At 44.4% G+C, this 27,467-nt stretch overlaps 1 protein-coding gene across 2 annotated transcripts in view; it reads left to right on the top strand.

The window, feature by feature from the left end:
• The window catches only part of LOC147666375 (la-related protein 7-like), a 203,588-nt gene that overhangs the window by 145,085 nt on the left and 31,036 nt on the right, over positions 1-27,467 (top strand). For both annotated transcript variants that reach the window (XM_086949097.1, XM_086949096.1), the window contains exon 12: positions 13,165-13,256. In XM_086949097.1, the coding sequence (XP_086805223.1) occupies positions 13,165-13,256 (92 nt within the window). The remainder of the gene's footprint in view (positions 1-13,164; positions 13,257-27,467) is intronic.

The following is a 27,467-nucleotide window of genomic DNA, read 5'->3' as shown; positions in this document are numbered from 1 at the left end:
GCGCGATGCGCGCGCTGCCAGCCTCCGGGGACAGGAGATGTGCACGGCATACGGAGTGCACATCTCCTGTCCATACGCGTGCACATCTCCTGTCTGTGAAACCCTGAATATGTAAAACAGGCTGGCTCCGTGGAGCCGACAGGAAGAGGGAAACTGAAAGTGCGCGATGCGCGCGCTGCCAGCCTCCGGGGACAGGAGATGTGCACGGCATACGGAGTGCACATCTCCTGTCCATACGCGTGCACATCTCCTGTCTGCGCGTGCCACCTCCTGTCTCCCTTCGGGACAGAAAGCGGCAATAATAGAGGCTCGCAAGGCGATTCAGCGCATGCTCTGCGTTCGCTATCGAGACCTAAAAAGGCTAAAACGGCACCTTTGACACTATGATGGGTGCAGGAGAGATCCCGGTCATGCCTACATCCTGTGACTTCACACCCTTTTCAATAATCCATACTTAAAGGATATGCCTACATATTTATGAGCATGTTTGCCAGTTTTGCTGCTTTTCTTCAAGTCCCCGTTACCATTGCTGCTTTTCTTGTCCCCTACCATGTTTCAGACTAATTCTTGCCTGCTGCCAAAAGACCAAAGATACCCTTTAAGTACTTTTTGAAAACATATTTGATTATGTTTTAGTAACAAGCAGAGTGTTCTTGTGGGCCCATATAATCCCTCCCTCCATCAGTTTACCACAGATTGTTCGGCCGCGTCCTCACAATATACAGCCATTACAATTTATGGCCATGGTTGTCCACCATTGTTACTTTGAACGTCAAAGATGCACTTGCCGTGTGAGTGCATTGGTAACATTTAATAGTAAACAAAGAACAATACTAGCCCTGCAGTGGACGGAGTAGCTGTTCACATTCTGTAAAAGGATGTTGAGTGGGGAGAGATGGAGGGGGTGAGTGTGCGTTGGAGAGGCATTAAGTCAATGTACCTTTTTTGTACTTGATGTTTAATATGGAAGCACTGAACCATGCTTCTCCAACATGAACGAAATATGCTCAATTGTTCCATCGAGATATATATATATATATATTTTTTTTTTTTTACAGTTTGAGGGGGGGGGGGGTGGGCTTCTCAAGCAACAACCACAATTTTTGTCAGGGTTAAGTCACAAGCAACCCCAAATTACCCTTTCTTAACCCTCTGGTAGCTTGGCACAAAAGCAGTTCGGCTTAACTTACCGATGAGCTGTGGGCTGCGATGCGAGGTCTTGCATCGAGGATGCTTTGCGCAGCAGCAATTCCAGGGAGCTGCAGGTCTGCGATGTGAGATCCTGCATGGAGGATGCGTTGTGCAGCAGTGGTACAGAAGAGATGCAGGGCTGCGATGCAAGGAACTGCATCCAGGAGGCAGCGTTTAGCAATGGTTCTGAAGCGGTGGGAGGTCCTTCCTCTGGTATGTGTTGCACAACAGTAGTTCCAATGCAGACCTGCAATGCGTCCCGCTGCGTAAATTCTGTGACCACAGCTGGGCTGGCAGAGTATTTTCAGACCCACATCAAGGGTCCACGCCTGGGCTAGCACCACTCAATACTCACAGCAGACAGAATACAGGTGCTGGGTTCGATGTGGTTGGAACCTTTTCTCTCCGTGAGGGTATGATTAGGAGGCCATCCAACTAGTCCTTAGAGTCATTCTTGTGGTCCTGGGTTCAAGATGCAGGTCCTGTCCTTTTTTTCTCAGGTAGCAGTGCAGCACCGCAGTCCGTTTGACTGTTTCACAGGTCCAGAGGTGTACGGAAGAGCTTGGTCTTAGGGCCCAATATTTTTACCTAGTTCCATCTTTCAAGTAGAAGGTTCTGGATATTTCCACCCACAGAGGTGTCTGGAATTTCCTACCTCCATGCCCTGACCACAGCCTGTCTGGGGACACAAAAGACTAGTGTTAAACCCTGAGTGTACTCATCAGAGCCTTTCTGGTGTGCAAGTTTGGTAAGTGACAGCTCCTCCCCCTCATCCAGTCAGAGATGGCCCATTTTACAAATACCTAGTCCCTCTTTGTCTCACTGTCTGGGAGCAATACACAAAGACCAGCTGCCAACTACATCTAGTCTTGTGACCCAGGATACAAGCTGCAGGCACCTAATGGTTAGGAAAAGAAAATGTCAACTTTCTATTGCGCACAATGAGAGTTTATTTCCCATTACCCCAAGGGGATTTGAGTAACCTATGAACTGTTCTTTGAGCCCTCATACTGAACATGGGAGAGAACCGTAGGGAAAGGAAAATCAGTACAGTCTATAGTTCTTCTAATTAGGGTGACCAACCGTCCGTATATTTCACGGACCGTCCGTAATTTGGATCTCACGTCCGTTGTCCGTGATGATCCATTTTACGGACGCCTTTTGTCCATAATTTTAGGCATTGCAGGGAACGCGCTGTTCCCTGCATGAAGCCTCCGCTCCCTGATGGTGCGGCCTCACACTCATCCTCTGAGTGCAAGAGCAGACCCACCCGCCCATTGTCATTCTGTATGCGGCTGATTGCCTGAGGTGGGCCTCCACCAGCCTCAGTCTAAGGCAGGGCATACTGTCAGGTGGAAGACTGTGAAACAAGTTAAAAAGAAATGGCTAGAGTTCTGTCATAGTCTCATCATTTTAGAACTCATGCATTTTTAATATTATATTCAACAAAGCCATGGTTGCTGCTTTTTTTATTTTATGCAACTAACAACCATTGACAAAGACAATAGTTCTGGCTTGTTGCAGGTGTAACATTACTTGTGTTATATGTCTGGATACAATGATAGAAGAGGCAACATACCAGTCTGGAGGCACACTAAACTAAGGACAGATTTTTAGCTTGGGTGTTTTAAGTTGCACCTTTAATTACAGCGAACACCTCCTTTGGAGGGACCTCCCCCACCCCCCCCCCCCCAGTTTTTTGATTCCACTTAAAGCCCTGGAAGCAACACAATGTGACAGTCACCACATGGCCTGATACTGTGCATCATGCAAGGTTCATGACTTCCACTATTTCACATTGCCTATGTGCAGGGCCATAGTGAACCCTACCCCATTCCACCCCTTGCTTTAGTAAGTACAGCAAGGGTGAAATTTTTGATGGGTCTCTTCTGTTAGCAACTCTGCAGACAAAGGCTCTGCTCATAAAATTAAAAGGTGGGCGAGTGAGTACGTGAAGGAATGGATGGATGGCTGAATGGATTACTGAAAGGGTGAATGGATGGATAATGAGAGAACGGATAAATGAGTGGATAAGTGAGTGAAAGGATGGATGAGAGATAAGGTAAATAGATAGATGTATGGGTGGAAGGGTAAATGGATCGGTAAAAGCGTGGATAGATAAGTGAAGGGAAGGGTGGATGAGTGAAAGGGTGGATGATGGACAGGTGGGTGGATGAGTAAAATGATGGATGGATTGATGAACTGATAATTGAAAGGGTGAATGGATGGGCGGTGAGTGAAAGGGTGGATGTAAGGATGTATGAGTGAGTGAAAGGGAGGGTAGATGGACAAAAGGATGGATAGGTGAGTGAAGGAGTGAAAGGGTGGATGAGTGATAGGGTCAATGGATGGATACATGAGTGGATGAGTAGATGGATGGAATGATGGTGGAAGGACGGCTAAGTGAAAGGGTTGATGGAGAGAGAAAGGGAGGATGGATGAATGACCGAAAGGGAGAATGGGTGGAAGGATGAGTGAATAGGTGGAAGGATGAGTGAATGGGTGAATGGATTAGTAAGTGAAAGGATGGGTGAATGGGTAAATGAATGGGTGGATGAGTATACGGAAGGATAGGGTGAAAGGATGGATGGATGAGTGAAAGGGTGGATGGAGGGATGGATGAGTGAAATGATGGATGGAAGGATACACAATGAATAGATTTGCAAATGGTTGAATATAGTTGGGTATGGATGGGCTTACTTATATACTATTCCGCGACCTTCCCTGATGTGTCTGTAAAACGTACCTTTTGCCCTGAAGTTTTGCCCAGAATTTTGACCTACTGTCCTGAATTTTGACCCTTTTTACGCTCACTGTCCTGAATTTGTACCTATGCCAGTTGGACACCCTACTTCTAATACCATTAGCTGAAAATGTCATTCGGATTACCTGTGGTACATCCATATTCACAGGTCTCTTTACCCTGATTAGCTGGTGTCTCCCCTTCTTATTCTGTCCTGATGACAACCCAGTTTTAAATAATTGTACTAAGGGGTCAAAACTTCAACAAAAATTATGCGTAGACTTGTTTTAAATTTTGATTGTCTGGTGACACTTATTACAAGTGCCCTTTATAACAACGTAGTGTCACAATCGGTCACGTGTATATATTTTGTATAGAACACAAGCACACTATTTAGTCACTTTACTCACTTTCACGGCGCCGACAATCTACATGAGTAACTAATTCTTTGAAAAAGGAAAAAAGGAAAAATGTAATGTTGTGCCGCTTTGGTCTGTAATTTAAATAAACAAATGCATTTACTGCATTGTTGAAATAAGATCTGTTTAAACTTTTTAACGCCGCTATTGCAGTGGAAGTCCGAGGCTACACTTCCCCTTCAGGGCCACCTTTTTAGGTCTCGGCCTGCGTAGGCTGCGCTTACGCAGTCTCGCTGGCGAGATTTTATGTTTTCTAGTAGGGGGCTTGAACCCGCCACTCTTCTCCATTGGCTGGCTTCCTAAACGGCGGCTAGCCATTGGAGAAGAGGGGCGTCTTTCCATTTAAGCCCCGCTTTTTCATATTGAGGGGCGTGTTTTTTGATGTCCTTTCTCTCTGTGACGTCATCAGGAAAAAACACGCCCCCCCAGTCTGAGAAGGACGGGGCTTAGAGCAAATGACGAGCGCTTGTTCTTAGCCGGTTCACACTTGTAGTTTTGCTTTACTCGTTTTAAAAGCAACATTCTGGCACAACACAAAAATTTTAAAAAAAGCGTTAAAATCCGGCCTGTGTGAGCTCTAAGTCACACTAAAAATGGGGCAATTACACGCTTTCTGAATACACCACACTTTGTGTTGTGCCCGGGATGACGTAGGTGCCTTTGCTGGGGAGCTGGACGTGTGTCTCACCAGTGTCCCTGTTTAGGGTGTCTGTGCTTGCACTCCCGCCCTCTCTGAGCTCACAGTTTGCCGTTGCACAATCCCTGCCCACACAACCATGGCTGCTGCATCCCAGTGCCCCGTCTGAGTGCGGGGCCGCCGGTGATGTCACTAACCTGTGAGAAGGGACAGGATAGGAGCAGCAGCCCGGAGCCAGCAGCACAAAGCCCGGATTGGGAGCCGCAGCCAGCTGCCCGGAGAGCAGGGGGACAGCGTAAGGCTCACCTGCCAGGGCCACCCAGATAACCACAGCCCAGGAGCACCGGCAGAGGTGGGAGCGCAGGTCCAGGCATGGGGGCAGCACGGATGGAGGAGCGAAGGTACTGCCGGAAGGGGCTCAGACACCAGCTGATTCCTGGGGCTCACGCTACGGCTTCCGCTCTCAGCATGGCCCGGTATTACCCCCGTCCCCTCCTTCACGCTGTCAGACAGGCTGCCTACCGGTTCACATAGGCACAATGCACGGCTGAGTGCACCTCCCCTGCGCGGCGGTCTCCACGCTGGACGCCATGGAGAGGGGGAGACGGCCACTGTCTACAATTATCAGCCATAGCTGATAATCCTCCCCCAATCCTGGGATCTGCTGTGAGAAGGGAGGTTTGTCCAAGGCCAGGCACAGAGCACAGGTATGATGTATCATTCTTTCTATATATTTCCTTTAGATGTGATCCTGGCCCAGAGTCTGCTTTGAACTGACTGCAGTGATACGTATTGTGCATTTTCTTCATAAGCGCATGGGATTTGAATGATCTCTGTACTCTTTGCTCATTCGCGGTGTGTTAGGGTCCCTCTCTGCGCAGTTCCGGGTGTTTCAGTGCTGAAATGTTTTTTATACAGCCACTCCGTATAATAAATGCATAATAAAGAGAGCTCGTGAATGTTTACGCATTACGTTTCTGAGCGGTTGTATATATCTAACAGCTTTTATGCTTAGGTCCCTCATATAATTTTCTCCCCTTGTGACATGGGAGTGCCGGTGGGCTCATGCCCAATTGCTCTTTTTGGAATATAGATTAACTTGCGTTTTATGTGCCCTTTCATTGGATTGTGAGGATATGTATATTTCTCCTTGTTTTGTTTTGATGTTAGTCCTTAATTTTTTGATTCACAGTTCTTATATGCTTCTCCACTGTAAGTCAACCACATCACTATTGTATGTTGAGTAGACAAAGGCACTGCCATGTATATTTGTTGTCCCCTGCCCATGAGGCCCTTGCTTTGATGTATCTGTCCACCTTAGCCAATAGGATCCCTCCTTTTGTATATCTCTCAGTCCATGAGTTTGCTGCCCTTGTATATCTATCGAGTGGAGTGCTCGTTTGAGATGGCCACAGTTCATAATACAGGATGTGAAGGTAGCCTTAATCATAATTATATATTTTTTGGCTTGCCATACGCTTTTCTGCATACTAAATTATTAATTATCACAACCAGGCAGGCTTTATGCCCGGCCCCCATACCCCTTTGCTGTATCTTTGTAGTCACTGAAGGCAACCTCAATTTGGGTTTCTACCTTTTGCTCATTGTGAGTTTCATTCTACTTTGCCTTCTTATGTTAACTGCCTTTTCTGTAATCGGGTTCTTTTTTCCCTGTGTCACCTTCCTTTGTACATGTGAGTATAGCATGGTGTGTTCTCACCTAATGTATGCTTTCACTGAGCTTTTCACAACGCCCGCTGTCCCTGGGGTTCAGTGATTTCCCTTAAAGTGCTCCTAATGGAGCTTAACGTGTCACAGTTTCTAACACCCTATCAGACCCTACTGTGTCCTCCCATCTGTCTCTAACCTCCTGCCAACTCCCACCAATACCCCCTCAACGACACAAAACACCGCTTGGGGCCAGCTTTGTCGCTGCCCCGTGATACCTGTGATGTGTTTCAGAGAGGGTGGGGCCATGGAAGGGGCGCGCTATTGAGAGCTCACACAAAATAATAAATGTTAAAGTGTGTTCTTTCTCCTTGGAGCTCCTTGACACCGACAACTAAGTGCCAGTGTCTACTTGTCTATGATGTCACTTGGTGCATTGAACTCTTGACCACGAAGTACAACGTTTCCCCTTGTACAGTACTTTGTGACGCCATGGTGCATTGTTAACGTCGCCTCCTTATTGGCCAGTCTGTGATGACATGACCCACGGGAATTATGGGGCAATATTACATGAAATTATGCTCCTGGGCTGACTAAATTATGTGGCAAAGTAAATTATGTTTACACATAAACAAGGGAACCCAGAAGGTATAGTAAAGGGACCTTGGGCAGTAGCATATTTTATAAAACAGTGGTCCCTATTTTAGAAACAAAATAGTCTGTGAGGACAGACAAAACAATTTTCATACACTTGATAGGTGAAATGACTTTTGTCCAGCCGGAGAAGAATTTTTATTTTAATTTGATTTAGAACGATAATTATAAAAATGGAAGATTGATTGATTGCTATTGCTGCTCGGTCCGAAAGGTGAACAAACGCCATTGAGCAGACCTTTATTCGAGCCATTGGGCTCTCCTCCCTACCCTGGCAGGGACAACAGTGTGCCCTGCTACCCGACATTCCAAAAAATCAGTTTGACCGACCTCGTCGCGGAATACGGCCACATTAAGCCTCCACCTAGTATTGTGACTAAAGGCTTTGTTTAAATATATTGGTTAAGACAACAACTGTCATTTCCTGTCCTGATGATGATGCCCTAGATTAAAATACGGCATCGAAACGTTGTCGACCTCTGAACCCCCAAATGCAATATATGACTGAAAAATGATCATTTGCAGTGGAGTGTTATAATGAAATTTAAAATCTGTAACAACTGATTAATAGTATACAGATGCAATTTTTGCTTTGCCCTCTTGGCCACTAATGTTTTGTTGTCTTGTCTTGTCTTGTATTGTATGGGTCACGGCTTTGCCCACTTGATACTAAATGGTTCTTCCATTTTTATAATTATCGTTTTAAATCAAATTAAAATAAAAATTCTTGTCCGGCTGGACAAAAGTCATTTCACCAATCAAGTGTATGAAAATTGTTTTGTCTGTCCTCACAGACTATTTCGTTTCTAAAATAGGGACCACTGTTTTATAAAATAAAGTAAATTATGTGGCAATGAGAAACAAGGTTTGTGACCTATTACTCAGTTATGCGACTCTGCTCTTACTCATTATAGTGCATATTCAGTGTGACGTGTGTTTCACGTAAGAAAGCTATAAACATTGAACACATACCCAAAATGTTATTCAAATGCAGTCAATGTCTTACATAAAAGCACACAAATAATATTTTATTCTGATTAACCTGTCTGTCTCCCAGAGTTAGTTTGTACACAACAGACAGTGTTGCAGTCAGCAGAATGAGCATTTACTCGCTCCTTACAATAATAAAAGGTGCGCCGCTTTAATTCTGTGCATCCCTCTTATTTTGCCTGTTTTCAGGCTCATTGCCACCGGAAGGGCTTCTTTTCTTTACAGAATACCTCGTATTATAGATTAAAGATGAATTCCTATGTCACTGGCGTGAAATGTGTTGTAACTTTACTTAACTCTTGCCCTGCCGTCCCTCCTGGGGTCTCCTTACCGCATCAGAGAGCAGCCTTGCTATGATGTCATTTCACCCTGAACCCCTGTGGAGGATGCAGTCTCATGGCTAGAGCTGCCGACTTGGAGCTGGGAAACCGTCCGGCCTGTATTTTGCTGTTTCTGTCATTACATCCATATATATAAGATAAAAGTAACATATCTACAACAAGTCGAGACTATTGACTTTGTCAATAGTCGTAAGATAAATAAGCAGCAACTATGGGTTGCATATAATATTGGAAAAACTTCAACTTAAAGCCCTGGTGACACCAAGACAATGACCAAGACAATGTTGCCGCTCCTTAGTTTCAAAAAGAGAAGGGAAATCCAGAGAGAAAATGACTCTCTTTAAAGGATTTCCCTTACCCTACAACGCTCACCTGGCATGACCTCATGCCGTAACTTCTCCACTAGTGAGAAGTGAGCAGTGTGAGCATGCGCACATCAATGTTCAGCTATTGCCATTGTAAATGACAATGCCATTTATTTATCAGTTTTCAAAACCAACACATAACTAAAAAAAGTGTCATTTACAATGCCAATAGCTCTAACTTTTGCAAAGGCGAGACTGTTTAATTGTAACTACTATTGTACTACTCTCTAATACTCTCAATTCACACTCTACTACTAACTCAACTAATCACACTCTAATACACCCTCTAACTACTCTCTACTACATACAAGTCACACAACTGACTAAATTAAACTATCCACAATTTTATATTCACTCTCTACTACTCTATACTACACTCTAATACTAAAAGGTACTAACTAACTACTGCTCTCTAATATATACTCTATTTTAAAAGTCATTCGCTACTCTACTAAATACATATACTACTCCATATACTATCTATAACTCACTACACTACATCTATTTATATCTAGTACTTTTCATTAATTACTACTACTCTGTCTCTGCTACTCACTAAATCCTACATGCTCTCTACACACTATCTACTACTCACTCTATACTACTCTCCACTAATCTACACTACTCACTAACTACTATTGCCTACAACTCACTCCTACTCTACTCTATACAAGTACACTCTCTATTAATCAACTAGTCACTCTCTACTAACTATTAATAATTGCTAATACTCTCTACTACTCTCTAATGCTTACCTATTGCCATTGTAAATGACAATACCATATATTTATTGGTTTAAAAAACAACTATAAATGAAAACAATAACATTTGCAATGCCAATAGCTCTAACTTTAACAAAGACGAGACCATTGCATTGTAAATGCATGTTGATAATAAGTGTCTGGCACAGTACCCTGGGTTACTGGGTTGCCTGTTTTCTTTCTAATTCTGAACTTTCTAAAATTGGCATTTTCAGAATTGTGACTTAAAATCCAACTGTGGCGTTAAAGGGGGTTTTCAAGTACAATTCTTTAGACCCCAAACTCCACATTCACCCGTGCACCCAATTGAAAGTTATCACTTATTAAATGTAATAAGATAGTAGCAATGTTATCCTATGGGAGAGATGGGACTTGCAGTAGTGGGCACATGTAAACATTACACGTACATGTCCAACTTTATAAATACACTGCACCCTGCCTTATAGACTGTTAATGGTCTATCCTAGGGGTGACTTACATGAATTAAAAAGGAACGTTTGTTTTGTTTTTATGTATTTCCACTTTTTCTTTTTTCCTTCCTTCCTTTCCTTTTTCCCTGTTCAATTTTCAGTAAAAAGATCAAAAATCTTTTTTTTAAAGTTTTAAGCCTAACAAAAGGTTTAATTTGCCAGGCCAAATTGGCAATTTACAATGCAACTAAGTAGCTTGGCACAATAAATGCTCCAGGCCCTCTAGTAGCATTTAATTTACAGGCACTTGGTACATGTAGTACCATTGTACTAGGTACTTACAACGGAATTAAATGTGCCAGTTTAATGTAAGCCAAAGGTGCAATTTGTAATAGAGAAAGAGCACAAGAACTTTAGCACTCAATTGCATTGTTAAAGTCTTAAAGCCAGCAAAAACGAAGTCTGCAAAAACAGAAGTTGAAGGCAAGTATTTTCGGGGAAACCACACAAGGATGTCCGGTCCAATATCTGCCTATACCCAAATTATTTTACCCTTCTCTTAACCATTATTGCCTCCAGTCCTGTATACACGGTAGAACCTTGATCACTGCCTATACCCTACTACTACAACCACACCTAGTTCCTAACAACACCAGCAGTGCCTTTACTGTGTTAGCTATATCCCTACTTCTATTTTAGTACCTCCATCCCAGTACTACTGTTGGTGCCTTTGCCCTATTGCATTTACGCCTGCCCTAGTGCCCATACTCCTCTCCGTACGCTCAAAACTTTACCAGAGCCCATACCTTAGTACCTTCCCCCACTGTATATCCAATTAGTTTTACCCCACCTATTTCTTAGTGCTTCGGACGATACCCAGATACCCCCAGGTTTGCTTTGACTCCTAGTATATCTACCTTGTCTTCACCCAAGTATCTCTACCCTTGAATAAACCCTAGTACCTCAACTGGCCTATCAGATATTACCTATACTTGAACCCTAACACCTCTTTCTCCTCTCCATTAGTCCTGCCTCTTTTTCTCCTTACCTGTTTTTTTTTACTTTCTTGTCACATATGTTCCCATTTTTTGTTAATTTGTTGGTGTTATATTTGTCCTCAGATTATTCAGTGAAAAGGAGTTTATTCATTTGGAAAATTCAAACAAATTGAGTATCACACGCCTGTTTTCCATTTTTTTGTTTTCTACTAAATGAAATGGACAATTTTTTATTGCCAAGCGACATCATTTAAATAAATACAACTTCAAACTTTATTAGGATCTTAATTTGTGATCAGCTGCTGTTTGGCTTATGAAAGGTGTACTTGGATTGTTACCATGGTATGAGGATACCAGTTCGCTTACTGTTCTGATATTTCTGAAAATATAGGTAAGTCATTTCAAAAGGAATGATCATTATTCAGAATACATTTCTTAATTGTATGCATGCCTTAAAGATGATTTATTGGTTTAAAGCTCCTTTTACGTTGATATATGAAGAGCCCTCAGTTTGAGTCTGGACAGATCCGCTCTTCCTTTTATCCTTCTAATGTTGAGTTGCATCAACCTTGGAAAAAATGACACAAGTTCTCTTCACAAAAATACCTATCATCTTTTCTAACCTTAGTACCCCTTGATGGTGCTTTTAACATACATCATTGCATCCTCTTGGACACCCTGTGCACCAGGTAGTTTTCATTGCCAGCCCAACGTGTCTGAGAAACCACCTAACTTTGCCCCAACATCCTTCACAGTGGGAATCCTTAAGCAGGCTGTGATTAGCCCCTGTTGTTCACCCTTGTACGACCACCCTAAATCAGATTCTATCCTACTGCCTCCATTCCTTTTATCTCATAACAGAGAACACTCATACATACAATAACATCCTATCTCCTGGCTTATTTAACTGATCACAATAAGGCACTGAAGGATACAGTGATGCTTTATCCAACATGGAGGTCTGTCTTGTACCATTGAGCGCCTTCTTCGCATGAGACTCCTTCATTCCCTTGATCCGCACCCAGAATTTGTGAGTGCTTTTTGACAGCAAGCTGCACTTCAGAGCTTTCATCAAATCCACATAACATGTCTTCACTTTTTGAATATCTGCATAAACTACCCTAGCGTTGCTGCGCTTAAAACTTGGACCCTAGTCACCTGCCAGATCATCAGTAAACCAACCTATTGTTGCAGTCTTTTAATTGTCCTTTCAAGCTCCTTGTTTCAGTCATTCAAACAGAGTTTGACTTTGCCAGTTGACACTGTACAATCTCTTGCTGATCACACTCACATCAGTATATTTATTTATTTATTACGATGTCAAATTGGGCAAGGCATCGCCCTTTCAAATTTTGTTGCAGGTTTAAATAATGTGGTTGCCTTACCTCCATGCCTCGCACAACCAGCAACTTTTTACACACTCAAGTCGTGTTAACCTCTCTAATGACATATGATCTCTTCGTGCCAGTCTCGCCCTGTAAATGCTAACGTTGTTGCAGTTTGTTTATTTTACTGCGTATACTGAACAAGTCAGAGATGTTGTGTCAACTACAAAAGTGCACTGAGCCCATATGAGATAGCAGTGATCTGTCATCCGTGGAACAATGGGCAAAATGACATTGGCCTTTAACTACTTGTCTGTGTCATTATCCACAATATTATGTGTCTAGACCCTCATAGCCCGCTACCTTATTTCTGTCTACTGCCTGCTATTACTGTTTAAAGTGTTCGTCAAAAATGTTACAAATTCTTAAATATTTATAAATAAATGCAAGTGCCTTGCAACTCTGCACAGATAGTACTCTGCCGTTATTAAGAGTTCTGTAGAACTAGCATTCAGATTGATAAATGATTGTTCAGGGACTGTATAAAGATTTTATACTTGCCTTTGGCAAGGTAATCCCTTAGCTATACTTCTGCCATGGATATCAGATAATGAGCACTATACAGACCAAGACATTTTTTTTTCCTTTTGTTTCATTTTCAGGAGACCACGAACAGCGTTATTGGCAGAAGATCTTGGTGGATCGCCAGGCAAAGTTGAACCGTCCTCGGGAAAAGAAGCGAGGAACAGAAAAAGTAAGGAAGTGCTTGATTCAGCTGTTAAACTGTATGCATTTCCTTTTACCCACAGATTTCAAGATTTTATGAAATCAAAGTAAAACCTTCCTTCGTTGATGTTGTGCTTTAAGCTGTCATGATGATGTAGATTGTTAATGTAGGACCAACTTGTCAGTATTTTAGCTATGGTAGTGTATAGCAGTGTTATCCCACTTGGTCTAACACACTAATAATTCTAAAAAATGAAAATCTAGGGGCGTGGCCAACCAGCATGGGCGTGTGGAAGTAATCCACTGAGGCGCCGCAAAGTACTCTGCGCACACCAAGATAACTGGCACCCTAAAGCCAAATTTTGCAGCTTTGCTAGGGTGACAGAATGGAGAAACCACTGGAGATGCGAGCAGAGCACTAACTGCTCGCAGGAAAGTGCATACAGCTGATTTCCATCAGGCACCTCCCGACAGCCTGAGAGCAACATGGTGGGAGTGTGAGCTGAGTTGCAGCCGCAATTGTAAATACGGTGCTTCCTGAAGGTACTCTGCGCCCCCATGGTGACCTGCGGCCTCTCTCCCGATCTCCTGTTGCGGTAAGGATGGTTGAGCGAGAAATAGCACATCCCTGGTGGTTGAGTGTGTGCTGCTGCTTGACTCTATAACGGCGGCTTAGTCAGACGGAGGCCCGTGTGTCTGTTAGTCCGCAGCCTCGGCGAGTACAACATAGGATTTCTGACATGCTGCCAGCACCCCCAGGCATAATCCTGCCAAAAAAGAGGGTGCCTTGCCTCGTTTGCAGCCTACATGTACCCCTACAGCCGATGGCGGGCGCTCAAACTGGTCCGTGTCTACTAACACATTCACTACGATGGCCCATAACGGCACAGCCAATTGCTCATCCTGTTCCGGGCTCTAACTTGGACACTAGCACTTTGGTTACAGAAGGTTCCACCACTGTGGAACCTAACCTAACCAGCCCACACGTCGCCCACTTCTACATAGTTGTAGAGGCTAAAAACCTTGCCTCTTCACTTCCTACTCCACCGGTTTATTTTAACCCCCTTCACTATAACCCCCAGGGGCATGTTCACTAAATACCACTAAATACCACAACTAGTTGCATGCCACCACAGGCGATACCTACGGCAATGCGCTACCTAATGTAAGTTGCTCAGCGCAGGCCATTTTTAACCTCCTTGATGTACGTTTGTTCCCCCTCCCCTCTTTCACCCCCACAGGTCTTCAGCTGCCCAGTACAGATCTACTAGGGCCCCACTCTACTGTGTCAGGTTACCCACCTATAATTTAGGAACCTGATTACCTGTTGTGCACTATACTACCACTTAGGTCCTAAAGAAGTGCCACACGACTACTAAGGCACGAAACATGTCGACCCACTACACTACTACAGCCCGTTGGGAACATTATATCCACATAGGGCGTCCACACTCTTTTTAACTAAGCTGGATCTACCAAAACCATTAAAATTGCTTCTGCATAGGACTGATCCAGACTTATTTTAAGACCCACTTCCCGTGCACTACACTTCCCTTGCCCTCTTACCCGCACACACCCCACGGCTTCTTCTAAAAGATTTCCGGCAAAGAGCCCCATTTACGGTGAGCCCGTCGGGCATTGCAGCGCGGCCCGACGAGGAGCAAAGCCCAATGATGAAGCATAACATCCCTCGGGGTGTGTGACGGCATCATGAAGAACGACCTGTCTTTCCCCCGCCCACTTTAGGAACTGCATACCCTTTGCAGTACAGTCCTCTAGGAGCCCTGTTTAAACAACAGCTCCCGGTCCCACCCTTCCTTATCCTTAACGGGAGTTGAAGGGCCACATCTGGAAGCCTTCGTAGTCTAAATGTTTTCAGAGCTCTTGGGGGCAGCTCACGCGGAGGTGCAACTGGAGAGAGTGCACAAGGGTAGGTCCGTCGACGGCTGGAGGAGGGACACGCCCTAGGAATGTCCTCGCCAAACTACACAAGCGCTAATCCTACAAGCAGGCAAGATTCTGTATCGTTCCAGGGAGCAACATGCTCACACTTCTATGAAATTGCCCCCACCACACTGGCAAGATGTTTGCAGTTTAAGCCTGTGACTGATCTCCTCTGCCGAGAACATGTCAAATACCGCTGGACCTATCCTTTTGGCATATCCTTCGAACAGAACAAGCTACATAACTTCACGGTATAGCAATATGCAGAGTCCTATTGGGAATGTCGCTGTCGGCCCACCAAGGCACGGACGGAGTGGTGGAGTGACTCCCAGGTGGGAACCACAAACAGCCCTACCATGTTCCCATGGTAGTCGCAACTAAAAGTTAAACGTTTTGGTAAATGACAAACTTCAGAAGGACCTTTACCCCCTCCCTTGTGATGTCTTTCTGTAAGCTACCCTCAGTGAATTTGTTGGATCTCGACTACAGGTCTACTTTGGCTTCCGAACAGTCGCATTCCTCTCAAAGCCCACCAGTGATGAGTCCCAAGCGACCTGGGTGCTCATCGACTTCTGTTGTGCTTGCTCTTCAATTGTATGATGCATCTACCTAGGTCTAATTCATAGACAGTTGCCAAACTATGTTGCTACTGTATGGCATCCTATTGAGTACAGCTGCCGACTTGTGTCCAAAAAGCCTGAACTGATTAGATCTGAACTGTTGTTGGGAGACTAGACTCTCATGTTTTAACAGTTTTTTTGTTATTAAATATGTTACATGGCTGGACACGAGGTTCTGAGGGGGACGGAAGTTGGAAGGGTCCGAGGGAAGATGGGGGAGGCGATCCCGGTGGATTGTCATATGACCGAGTTGAAAGTCTGACACTTACTTTAACGACTAATGGGGAGTCCTATAGCGACCTACCCATATCTAAACCACCTCTGGTACTGAATGCCATATCAAAGAACATTAATGGGCTTAACTCCGCAGCTTAATGCCACACTCCCTGGAAGTATGTCCTTGATCGACACCTAGACATCAACATTACAAGAAACACACCTAAAGTGCAATAAAACCACTGGCTGCGCCACAAGTCATATCCCCTAATATCCTGTTCCATTCCTCCTTAAAATTCGAAATCACAGGAAGTAAATCTGACAAAGAGGGGAGGATAATAATGGTCATGGGAAACATCAAGGGACACAAAAGCACAGTAGCTGTGATTTACGCACCAATCCGGGACAATCTGACTTTCTCCTCTCCTTTCTATGGAGGTTTGAAGAAGAGAACATTAAACTGATGTGCGATTTCAATCTGGTATGGGACCCAGAACTCAATAGCACTCTCCCTAACAGGACACATGCAGGCACTTTCACAAAAAATAAATAAACAAGTGCCTGAACAACTGAGATTGTTAGACGCTTGGAGATCTGTTCACCCCACCACGCATGACTATACCTTTTTTCCCACTCCCACCATACATAATCCAGACTAGACCACATCTTCATTGGACAACCGATTAAAAACACATCTCAGCTGCCACTATTCACACTATTACCCTCTTAGATCATGCCCTAGTAGAGATTATCTTTAAATGGCATGCGCCGAAGTCCACCTTCCGTCGATAGTTCTTTCCAAGCCCCCTCACGCGAGATCGGCTTTACTGAGATGAGCTCCGTAAGGCAATTGGAGACTATGTTCAAATGAACAACCCCTAAGACACCCATCAACTGTATGGGATGCCTTTAAAGCGGTGATCAGTCGGGAAATGCATTTCGCTGATGACGACTTCTACTCCACAAAAAACTCGGGAACTTGAGGCTGAACTCCAATCGCCTGAACATGCCCATAAAGCGTCACCTGACTTGACTTTTCAGAGAAAAGTCACGGGCCTGAGAAGGAAAATCAATGCCATTTACACTAATAGAGCAGAACTCATGCTTTTGCATCTTAAACAGGAGCAAGGTAACAAAGTTGGTCCGCAGGTTGTGCGACAGTTGAGGGCCAAACAAGGAAAATAATATATAGATCAAATACAGGGAGAGTCAGGGGAAATGGCTCACACAGAAGAGGTGATAGCCCAAACATTCTTCTATAAATGCCTACATAACTCCGAAACCACAGACACTGCAGAGCAAATTGAATACTTACAGGGGATGCTGTTGTGGATTTTCACGTCCCAATACAAACTCTTGAACTGAAGAGGTCCAAAGTGCCATTGACACTCTTAAATTGCATAGGTCACCTGGGTCAGACGAGTTTACCATTCAGTTTTACAAAACCTTCCGCTATGGCATGGCACCCCAGCTGGCAGTGCTGTTTAATTATGTGGCTGAAGCGCAGGCAGTAACTTCATCGATGGTAGTGTGGGGTGAGCCTTTTCAGGGGCCCACTGGTGCTGGGGTTCGCCCTTCTTTGTCCTCAAGTCCTTAGACTAACAAAATAAAGATTAGCACGGAAGATGTAATATCAAAGAAAATAGATTTATTAACCTCTAATGAGGGAGACTACGCCAATACGGTACCCTCAGGCCACTATAGGAGGTAGTCCAAGGAGTACAGAAACCACGGGCCTTTTATGGCAGTTTATAGCTGAGTAAGCATGAAGACTCAAAAAGAGGCAGTACAAGTATACATAAGAATAGCTATTCACATATATGGACAACTGGAAACTACTTAGTCAACAGAGTGGGAGGAGTAACAAAAACCCTTACATCAGTTGGAATAGCCTGACAGTTATACACTAAGACAGGTCCATTCTGGCAGCTACAGGCCTTTCTGATCATACATTGCTCTGCCTCAGTGCTGAATGAGTTAATTATAGTTGATGACTCAAGCGAAATACAAGGGCAGGCAACAGTGAAGACGGGAGAAGCACATGGCGAGTACATGGCTAACTAAATAGGCTGTCATAACCAAAATGGCTTCAGCTTATGCTAACAGTGATTTCTGTTAGTTTCCATAGGAGAAGCTCTGATATCTGTCATCCCAAAACCGGGAAAGGACTCTTGCTTCTATGCATCTTACCGACCAATCGCTTTGCTCAACATGCATGCCAAATTGTACACCAAAATATTACGTAACAGGCTGGAAGACTTTGTGACGCAACTGATCCACCCAAATAAGTCTGGGTCCATCGAAGGGAGACAGTCATGACAGCTTGAAATGGGTGGACCTGGTAGAAAAAGCTACTAAAAAACTTATCACAACCGTGCTCTTGGCACAAGATGCAGAAAAAGCATTCAAATGGGTGGACTGACCCTTCCTCTCCCTCACACAACAACGCTTTGGATTCGGGACCACATCATACCCAGGGTCCAAGCAACCTACGCCCATCCCCTTTCTAGGGTGTTGGTCAATGCGACGGCATCCAATTACTTCAATTTTGAGCAGGGGTTCCCCATATCCTCACTTTTATTTGCTCGAAGTATTGCGACACTAGCAGCCAGAATACAAGTAAAACCCTTCATTATGGGCTATCCTTCAGTTCAGTTGAACATAAAATCTCCATGTTTGCAGATGACATCTTGTTGTTTTTTACCTGAACTCCAAACATATTAATCTAGTAGGGGGAAGGGGAGGGGGTCTTAGATTAGTGGCACTCCCATGCCCTTTGCCCCTGCTAACCTTTCATCATCCGTGTAAATCCCCATCTTTTTTCTTTCCCCCCGTCCATATCTGATGGCAGGTGACCTGCAGGCGCCTTAAAAGCACCGTCAGACTGAGGATGGCAGCTGGGCGCGACTGAGGCCTGAAGCTGTGCCGGGGTCTGCTGCGGGCCAGACTCGTGGGTGAGGAGGACATCAGGTGCGTGACTGAGGGCGACGACCGGAGGGCCAAGACATAAGGCCCACCTGAGCATCAGAGGTCATGAAAGTCAACTGCGTCAAAATCAGTATCATGAGACCCAAGGCGGTCGCATCTCGAGGCATGACAAAGGGCGACAGGACCTATCCAGGAAGCTGACAGTGAGCTTGCCACGCCGGAGGTCTGCTCTTCTCCCTTCTCTGCCCACAACCCACACCCTCCAGCCACCAGAAAGACTTTGGCCGTGTGCCCAAACCTCCGACAGCAGGGCGAGGTGGCAATGGCTTTCTGCATTGGACTGAAAAACACAAAAGATACAGACCACAAGGTGGGCAGATGAGGGGCGAGGGGCCAATCTGCAGCGCTTTGTCTGGCGATAGTGAGGGCGTATCCAGTGCGGCGCCATGGTGGTCAAGTGATCTCAGCCTGCACTGCAACTGAATAACTGAGCAGGACCCAGTGGGTATCTGTGTCTGGATTAGCCTTGTATGGGACTCTTCTCCATCCTCTGCCGCATAAACAAAACAGGGCTGCTTGAAGACTGTTGCGTGGCTTAGACTCCTCAGGCGCTGTGCAGCGTGAACAGGAGTCAACTTGCGTGGCTGAAGGCTACGACACTCTGGACATGGGATTTTGTATGTGATCTGTGGGGGTGCCCACTTGGCCCTGGGTTGTATACCCTGTGGGCACTAGGCCGACTTGTCCAGCCTGAAGCCTATGGCTTTTTCCCTTCTGGCTGGGGGAGGGGGGGTTGGGGTCTGTGCACACCCACAGGCGACGGCTTGCTGCAGTTCTCTTGAACCTAAGATACACTGTCCTGGAGTCATGGAGCTATCACTGCTGCGAGCTGAGGTAAATAAAACAAAGGATCGCCTAAGACTCGGAAAATAATGTAGCAGGCATCCTTGAGTTTACTACTGTGCTCCAAGATGAGGTGAACATCCTACAAAAGGAAAATGATTCAATGCAGGCGCATCTGGAGTACATGGAGGGTAGATCTAAACGTAATAACCTGTGCCTGGTGGGGATGCTGGAGCTTGCAGTGGGACCGAGTGCAGATCTTTGTTGAAAACTTAATTGTGAACATTTTGCAGCCCAAGGCGCACCTCCCCGTACCATCATTGCGAGAATCTTCAACCATAGAGATAGAGATGCAATACTTCTGTGGTATTGGGTTTCCTCAGATCTACATGCTCTGCAAAAACTCCATGACACCGTAACATAGAAGTTGGCACGGAAACTGGAAATGCAGAAGACAAGTTTATTAAGACCCCATAGGGTGGTGGTACAATCCTACAGCACCCTTCGGCAATGCAAGAAGTATCACACCGAACATCGGTGCGCGACCTCTTTTATACAATTTTACAGTAATAAAAATAATAGGCGGAACACATTTGCTCAGTTTAGGTACATATAAGGACATTTCTGGAACACGGCCAACTTGTGGGAGGAGTTTTAGTACCACTGGTCAGTTTGATGGAAGCCAACAATACAAAATGGCCTCCACAAATGTAGTCAAGATAAGAAGAGGTTCGTGTAGCTGAGCTAAACGCTAACCCGATCATTGTCAAATTACGACAGACAACCCTTTTAGCGTTTAGCTGAAGCTACCTCATAATAGAAGTAATCAGGATACTCATCATCAGTATTAATCAACATAATATTCGTTATTTCTCGATTAATCATTTGCTCATTCTTAGCAATGGCTCGTTTGGATGGAACACAAGCAGTAATACACATAGAACATAACATAGGGCCACATTGAATACATAGGCAAAGGAAGAAGAGTATCCCAATTGTTATAAATGATAGTTAACAGTTTCCAACCCCAAGTGCTGAGCAAAGTCCAGAACCAGTTTGAGAATGTCCATGTACCATTTTCAGGATGTATTTCAGCAGCTATTTTATGCAATTTAGAAATAGCATCATACACAGAAGGTGAATTATCAGGGACATATACACAACAACTACTACCGATAATGCGGCATGCACCCCCACGATCAGCTAACACTACATCTAGAACCATACGGTTCTGGAGCGTTACAATTCTAGTAATTTGAAGTTCCTCAGTCAAATTCCCTAAGGCAAAAACTGTTTCATTAGCAACAGCTTCCACAACACGTGTTAGCCGTCTTATTTTCCTGCTATTTAGGGCAGCACCAACAAATGAAAAGAGGCCTAAATTAAAATCGACATATTGCTGCAGGGAGGTGTCTGTTTGGTCAATCTCATCAATTGCTAATGTTCTCTTCACTCTGTTTAATATAAAATCATGATATAGTACAAAGTCATTATGATACATGGGTGGGGCAAAAAATACAGGGGGTAATAAAAAAGGATATGTAACATGTTCCTAACCACCCAATAGGAAGACGGTGGTAACCTTTATTTCCATAGATGAAGTAAGTATTTCGTGAAGCTACAAAGGCAATACCCATTCGGCGTGTCAAAGGTGAGAGTAATATTACATTCACTACTCCCTACCGGGATAGTACCTTTATTTCGGACACATAAATCAGCTTTGGTGTCAATAACTGTAATCACATGTAAACTAGACATATTTGTACGTCTTTGATTAGTGTAAACACGAGGCAACGACACATTATCTGGTCGATATTCTTCCCACTCGAATTTGGTTCCTTCTGCTTGCAGGTAACCATCTCTGTCGTTATAGCAAACTTTATTAAGCCGGAAAAGCAGTCCACCTTTAGTTGGCCATCTTAAAGTAAACAGAAGAGTGTACCAAGCGTTACAAGAACCATTATGAGAGAACGGAAGAGGAATAAGTGGGGTGTCTCCTTTCTTTTGATGTCCAGGCAACATTCCACATACCCAACAGTTCGAGGTGTTCGTCATATTATGGGTGTGATGCAGAATTTGAATGAAACTGTTATTTAAATAAGTCTGTCTATGTCTTTCTTCATGATAAGGCAAAGTGAAATGAAAATGTTCCGATGGGATTGGGGTAGTAGGCAATAAATATTTTCTTGCCGGAACCAATCGTTCTACAACCCAAGCTATTACTGCTATTACCACTATGGTCGTAACAAAAAGCACGGCACCAAGAATTCTCTTGTTTCTCATCATAGTAGGTGCCATAGTTCAAAGTGCAAAAGTCTCAAAACAAAGCTAATAAAAAATAAAAATATGAGTGCTGAGCTCCGAGGTAGCCGCTGGTTTCTTTTCCGAGATTCAAGACGGGTGTCGCTACACTGGGCAGAACTGATCCCCCCCCCCTTGATATTCCCGGCTTCCGTTTTCACAAACCTCAGAGCGTTAACTCAACCAGTCTCGCACAAAACAACTGCTCTCCTTGGCCGTAGATTGTATCTTTCTCCACCAGAAACAGTATGGTCCGGGAAGGCTCCCTCCGATTCAGTAGATGCAGTAGCTGGGCTCTTCTCTGCGTCCAAGATGTCTCGATAATCAGACAGCACAGCGGGGTTCACCAGATCCGGAGAGACACGACGGCAATGAGTAGAATGCACCCACCGCTTCTTGTTCGTGACTCGCACAGCCGTTCGAGTTGCCAACAACACTTGCTCAGGGCCACGCCACCTCGGCTCCAAGCTGCTGGTTCTCTCAAACGATCGGATCACGACAAAGTCCCCAGGACGAAGATTGTGAGCCTCTCCAATGGAATTGTCGGGGAGCGCTTCTCGAACCTGTTGATGAATAGAGAGTAAATCATTTGTTATGCCAAATAATCGTTCATCATTATACAAGGCACATCATGTAGTAAACGAGGCTTAGGAACTCCCCATATATTCATAGGCCTTCCAAACACCACTTCATAAGGTGTGAGGCCAGTTCGGGAATGTGGTACTGATCTAATAGATAACAATGCCAAAGGCAGGGCATCCGGCCATTTCAAAGACGTGGATGCCACAATCTTTGCTAGCTTCAACTTCAGTGTAGCATTATACCTTTCTACCAGACCTGCTGACTGCGGGTGGAATACAGCGTGGAACTTTTGCTGAATCCCCAATCCTTTCAGGACGTACTCCACTATTTTCCTGACAAAATGAGGACATTACCATTCCACAAAAATTTACAAACACCGTAGCGTGGGAAGTACTCTTTAAGCAGCACCTTAGCTGTTGTTAATGCGGTATTATCCTTCGTGGGGAAGGCCTCAATCCATTTACTGAAAGCACACACCACCACTAAGACATACTTAAGATTATTGCAACGCTCAAGCTGGATGTAATCCATTTGTAGTACTTCAAATGGTGCAGTAGGTGGAACAAACCCTCCTTTAGGAGTATAAGTCCCTTTTGCAGGATTGTATTGTAAGCATATCAGACAGGTCTGTACTACTCTTTTGGCCGTATTGGCAATCTCAGGATGCTCCCAAACTCGTGTAAGCAATTTAGTAATTGCAAGAGCTCCAACATGTGCCAATCCATGTGTCATTTGAACCATGGCTTGCAAGTAAGAGGCAGGCAATTTCCATCTCTCCATATCTTTGCTCCTCCAGCAACCCTCATCATCCAACACTCCCTCCGTTGCCCATGTTGCGAGTTCTGCTTCAGACGCTGATCTCTGAATATCTAATATCTTCTCTCTGGCATCATGCCATCGCTCAGCCTGTGATTTCACCACGTACATCGGCGAGACATTTTGTAACATAGCAGTTTCCCTCGCTATGCGATCTGCGAAAGCGTTTCCTTGTCCTACTTTGTCTGTCACTTTCTTATGTGCACTGCATTTGATTATCGCTACTTTCTTTGGGTACAATAGCGCATTCAGGAGATCACATACTAATTCTCCATGCATAAACTGCACTCCGTGTGAAGTCAAAAACCCTCGCTCCCTCCAGAGTAAGCCAAAATCGTGCACTACTCCAAAGGCATACCGGCTGTCAGTGTAGATATTCACACATAAACCAGCACTTAATTCACATGCTTTCGTTAAGGCTATCAATTCAGCTGCTTGGGCCGATTTTTGCGGTATTCGTGCTGTTTCTACCACTGTCTTAAGTGTCGTGATCGCATAGGCTGCGGAAGTTGTACCTTCTGGCAACCTTAAACACGATCCATCAACCCACAGTTCCCCGTCTACATCTGGAAGTGGCGTATCCTGTAAGTCGATACGACCCTTTGTTTGTTCTTCAGTCAGGAAAACACAATCATGGTGTTCTTCCTCCTGGGTCTCACCAACTGGATACGGCAATAAAGTAGCAGGGTTCAAAGTGGCACATCTCTTCAGTGTAATATGTGGCGCCAACAGTGTTAACTCATATCCTGTTAAACGTGCACTAGTTAGATACTGGGTTTTTGTTTGGTTTAGCAGAGCGTCTACCGCATGGGGAACTAACACCAACAATTTGTGTGACAAAACTATTCCCTCACTCTGTCGTATAGCCACTGCTGTTGCTGCAACTGCTCGAAAACACCCAGGTAATCCTCGTGCTACAGGATCAAGTACTGCTGAAAATTACGCACAAGGTCTCTGTTTATCCCCGTGTGTCTGCGCTAAGACTGACAATGCACACCCATCTTTCTTGTGTACATATAATGTAAAGATCTTTGTGTAATCTGGTGTACCTAGCACTGGTGCAGAACAAAGGGCTTGTCTCAATTGCTCAAAAGCATTCTGACATTCATCTGTCCATTCAAGGAGAATCGGTGTAGTTTTGGACAACAATGCTAACAAAGGTTTTATAATGTGTGAGAACCCCATTATCCACTGTCTACAAAAAGACGTTAAACCTATGAAAGCACGAACATCTTTCTGAGTGCGAGGGACTGGTGTATCTAAAATTGCTTGGATTCGATCAGATGTCAATGCACGTCCCTCCTTAGACAAAAGATGACCGAGGTAGGTCACCTTTGGTCTACAATATTGTAGCTTTTTCCTAGAGACCTTGTGATTATTCTGGGCAAGAAAAGAAAGCAGGGAAAGACTACTCTCTTCACATTGTTCCTGCGTGTCTGCTGCAAGTAAAATGTCATCAACATATTGAATGAGAGACACTCCAGACTGTAAATCAAAAGAATCAAGCTGTCTTTTTAAAGCCTGGCTATAAATGCTAGGGCTTTCAGTATAACCTTGAGGAACTCGACAAAATCGATATGATTTGTTATTTAATGTGAAGCCAAACAAATATCGGCTATCAGGATGGATGGGGATCGAAAAGAAAGCGTTCTTCAAATCGATAACAGTAAAGGTAGTGGCTGTGGGCGGAATCAAAGTAAGTAAGGTGGTAATATCAGACACCACTGGGTACTGCGGCACTACTATCTTATTAATTTCCCTCAAATCAATAATGAAACGATAGATTTTACTGTCTGTATCTTTCTTTAAAATCGGAAGAATAGGGCTGTTACAGACATTATAGGGGACTTCTTCCACCACGCCTGCAATAATCAAGTCATGTACAATATGTATTAAAGCAATTTCACCTTCCCTGGAAATTTTATACTGCGGTACGCGAGGCAAAGACGCCCCCTCCTTTACAGTGATACGTATAGGAGGGATAATCATCTGTCCCACATCTGTATCCGAAGTAGCCCATAACGTTTTTGGAAGAGGCTAACGCCTCGGTCTCTTGCATGAGGCACAATCTCTGGGTAATTCTCATTCAAAATAACCCGCACCCCTTCAGGAGCACAACGTATGGTTGCTCGAAAATATTTAAGCATATCCAGTCCCATAATGTTATCTGGAGTGTTTGATGACAACAAAAACGGACATGGGGCAGTAAATTTGTCAATGTGAAATGTAAGGGGATGTGACAATGGGCTAGGAGAGGGTGTTCCATCAAACCCTATTGATGTAATTACTTCGCCAGACAGGGGAGCCCTTGGAACCATGTGTTTGGACAGAGCACTGCGAGTAGCTCCTGTATCGACCAGAAACTGATCAGTAGAACCCAAAACATGCGCTGATACATATGGACCCCTTTGATCTACTGGTACTTCAACCGATTCCACACCCCATCCTACGCAATCCTATGCATGTACATAATCCTGGGACTCAGTAAACTCACCCTCAGCTATCTGATACTGATTCCGTCGATCAAAAGTATTATGATCAGCCTGACCACGACCCCTCGCCTCAAACCCACCACGATCATTCGCTCCACCCCTTGACCCTGAATAACTATTCCGCGTCCTTCCACCTCCTCGACCACACTGATTACGCTGTTCTCGAAGCACTGGACAGTCTGAAGCCCAATGTCCAAACTGTTTACAGTATGCACACTGGTCCTCAGAAATATCGGAACAAACGGAAGACGTACCATACGATCCACGTCTACCCCTATCATTCCCTCGCGGCTGCGTAGCGTAAACCTGAGCCAACATCACCTTCGTCTTGAACTCCTTCGCTTTCTTATCACTACTTTCCTTAGCCTCCAATTCCTGTCGTTCATAATACTGAGCCATGGTCAATAAAGAAGCAGGGGTCGCCGTGGTCCATGAACTTTCACTAGTCTTTAAACGTTTTGCAATCTCCGGTAGGAGATTAGCCACGTACTTATCAACGAACAAATGCCTGCCTGTGTCCTCTGTTAATAATTGGCCACTGTAGTCATGGAATGCCTCCTCAAAACGTGAAAAGAAGTCGGAAACCGATTCATCCGGTTTCTGCTTGCAAGAGGCTAACCTAGTCCAATCAATCTTCTTAGGGGGAACAAGCGTTTTCAATTTATTCAAAATAGCCCCCGGAAGATCTAATATTAATTGGCATGGCTTACACACGGGCTCCCTATCCAAATCAGCTTGAGCTAAGTCTTTCCAATCTGCACCCAGAACCGCTCGATCATCGAACTTACGAATCGCCCTCCACATATCAGGAGGCAATATTAACCCAAAGAAAAGATCAATATCAACTAATGTCATAACACACGAAGAAATAGCCCCTTCCACTCCTTCATAGAAAGCTGCCGGATTTTTACGAGGGTCAGGCAGAGCAGTCTTAAGTGCCATAACATCTGTTTTATTCCACGGCGTGTAAACCCAATTATATATAAAATAACCCTTTGCATTCACAGACATTTTATCATCATCTGTACCTTGCCCTTTAGGAGGGACATATAAAGGCGCAGCTTCTCACATAGGCATAATATGAACTGTAGAACTCTTATCTGTTCCAAAGATAGGGCACTCTTTGGATATCTCTGTCGATCCAGGCGCAGCCAAGTCTGATGCCTTTTTCGCCGCCCGCAATTGTAACGCCTCATCCTGCAGATGGACCAAACGTTGGAAAAACAAATCCGCATCTGTAAGAACAAAGATACCTTTACGCAAATTCTCACGACCAACTGATACATCCTTTGGTTCCAACTCAGATGAATATTTTCTAAACAGTTCTACAACTTCGTCCCCAAAATGGCTCAGGAAATACAATTTTTCTTTCTCGGACCACTTACGCATATGATCATCAATCTCTGAAATAGTTATAGATTTAACATTAAGTTTTTGAGCAAACCCACGCAATTCCACAGCCCGATCAACACTTAGCCAGGTACGACTATCCCCTTG

Source organism: Lissotriton vulgaris, unplaced genomic scaffold (assembly GCF_964263255.1).
Source record: "Lissotriton vulgaris unplaced genomic scaffold, aLisVul1.2 SCAFFOLD_871, whole genome shotgun sequence".
In the NCBI taxonomy this organism is placed as follows: Eukaryota; Metazoa; Chordata; class Amphibia; order Caudata; family Salamandridae; genus Lissotriton; species Lissotriton vulgaris.
This window is presented reverse-complemented; position numbering and strand designations above follow the sequence as displayed.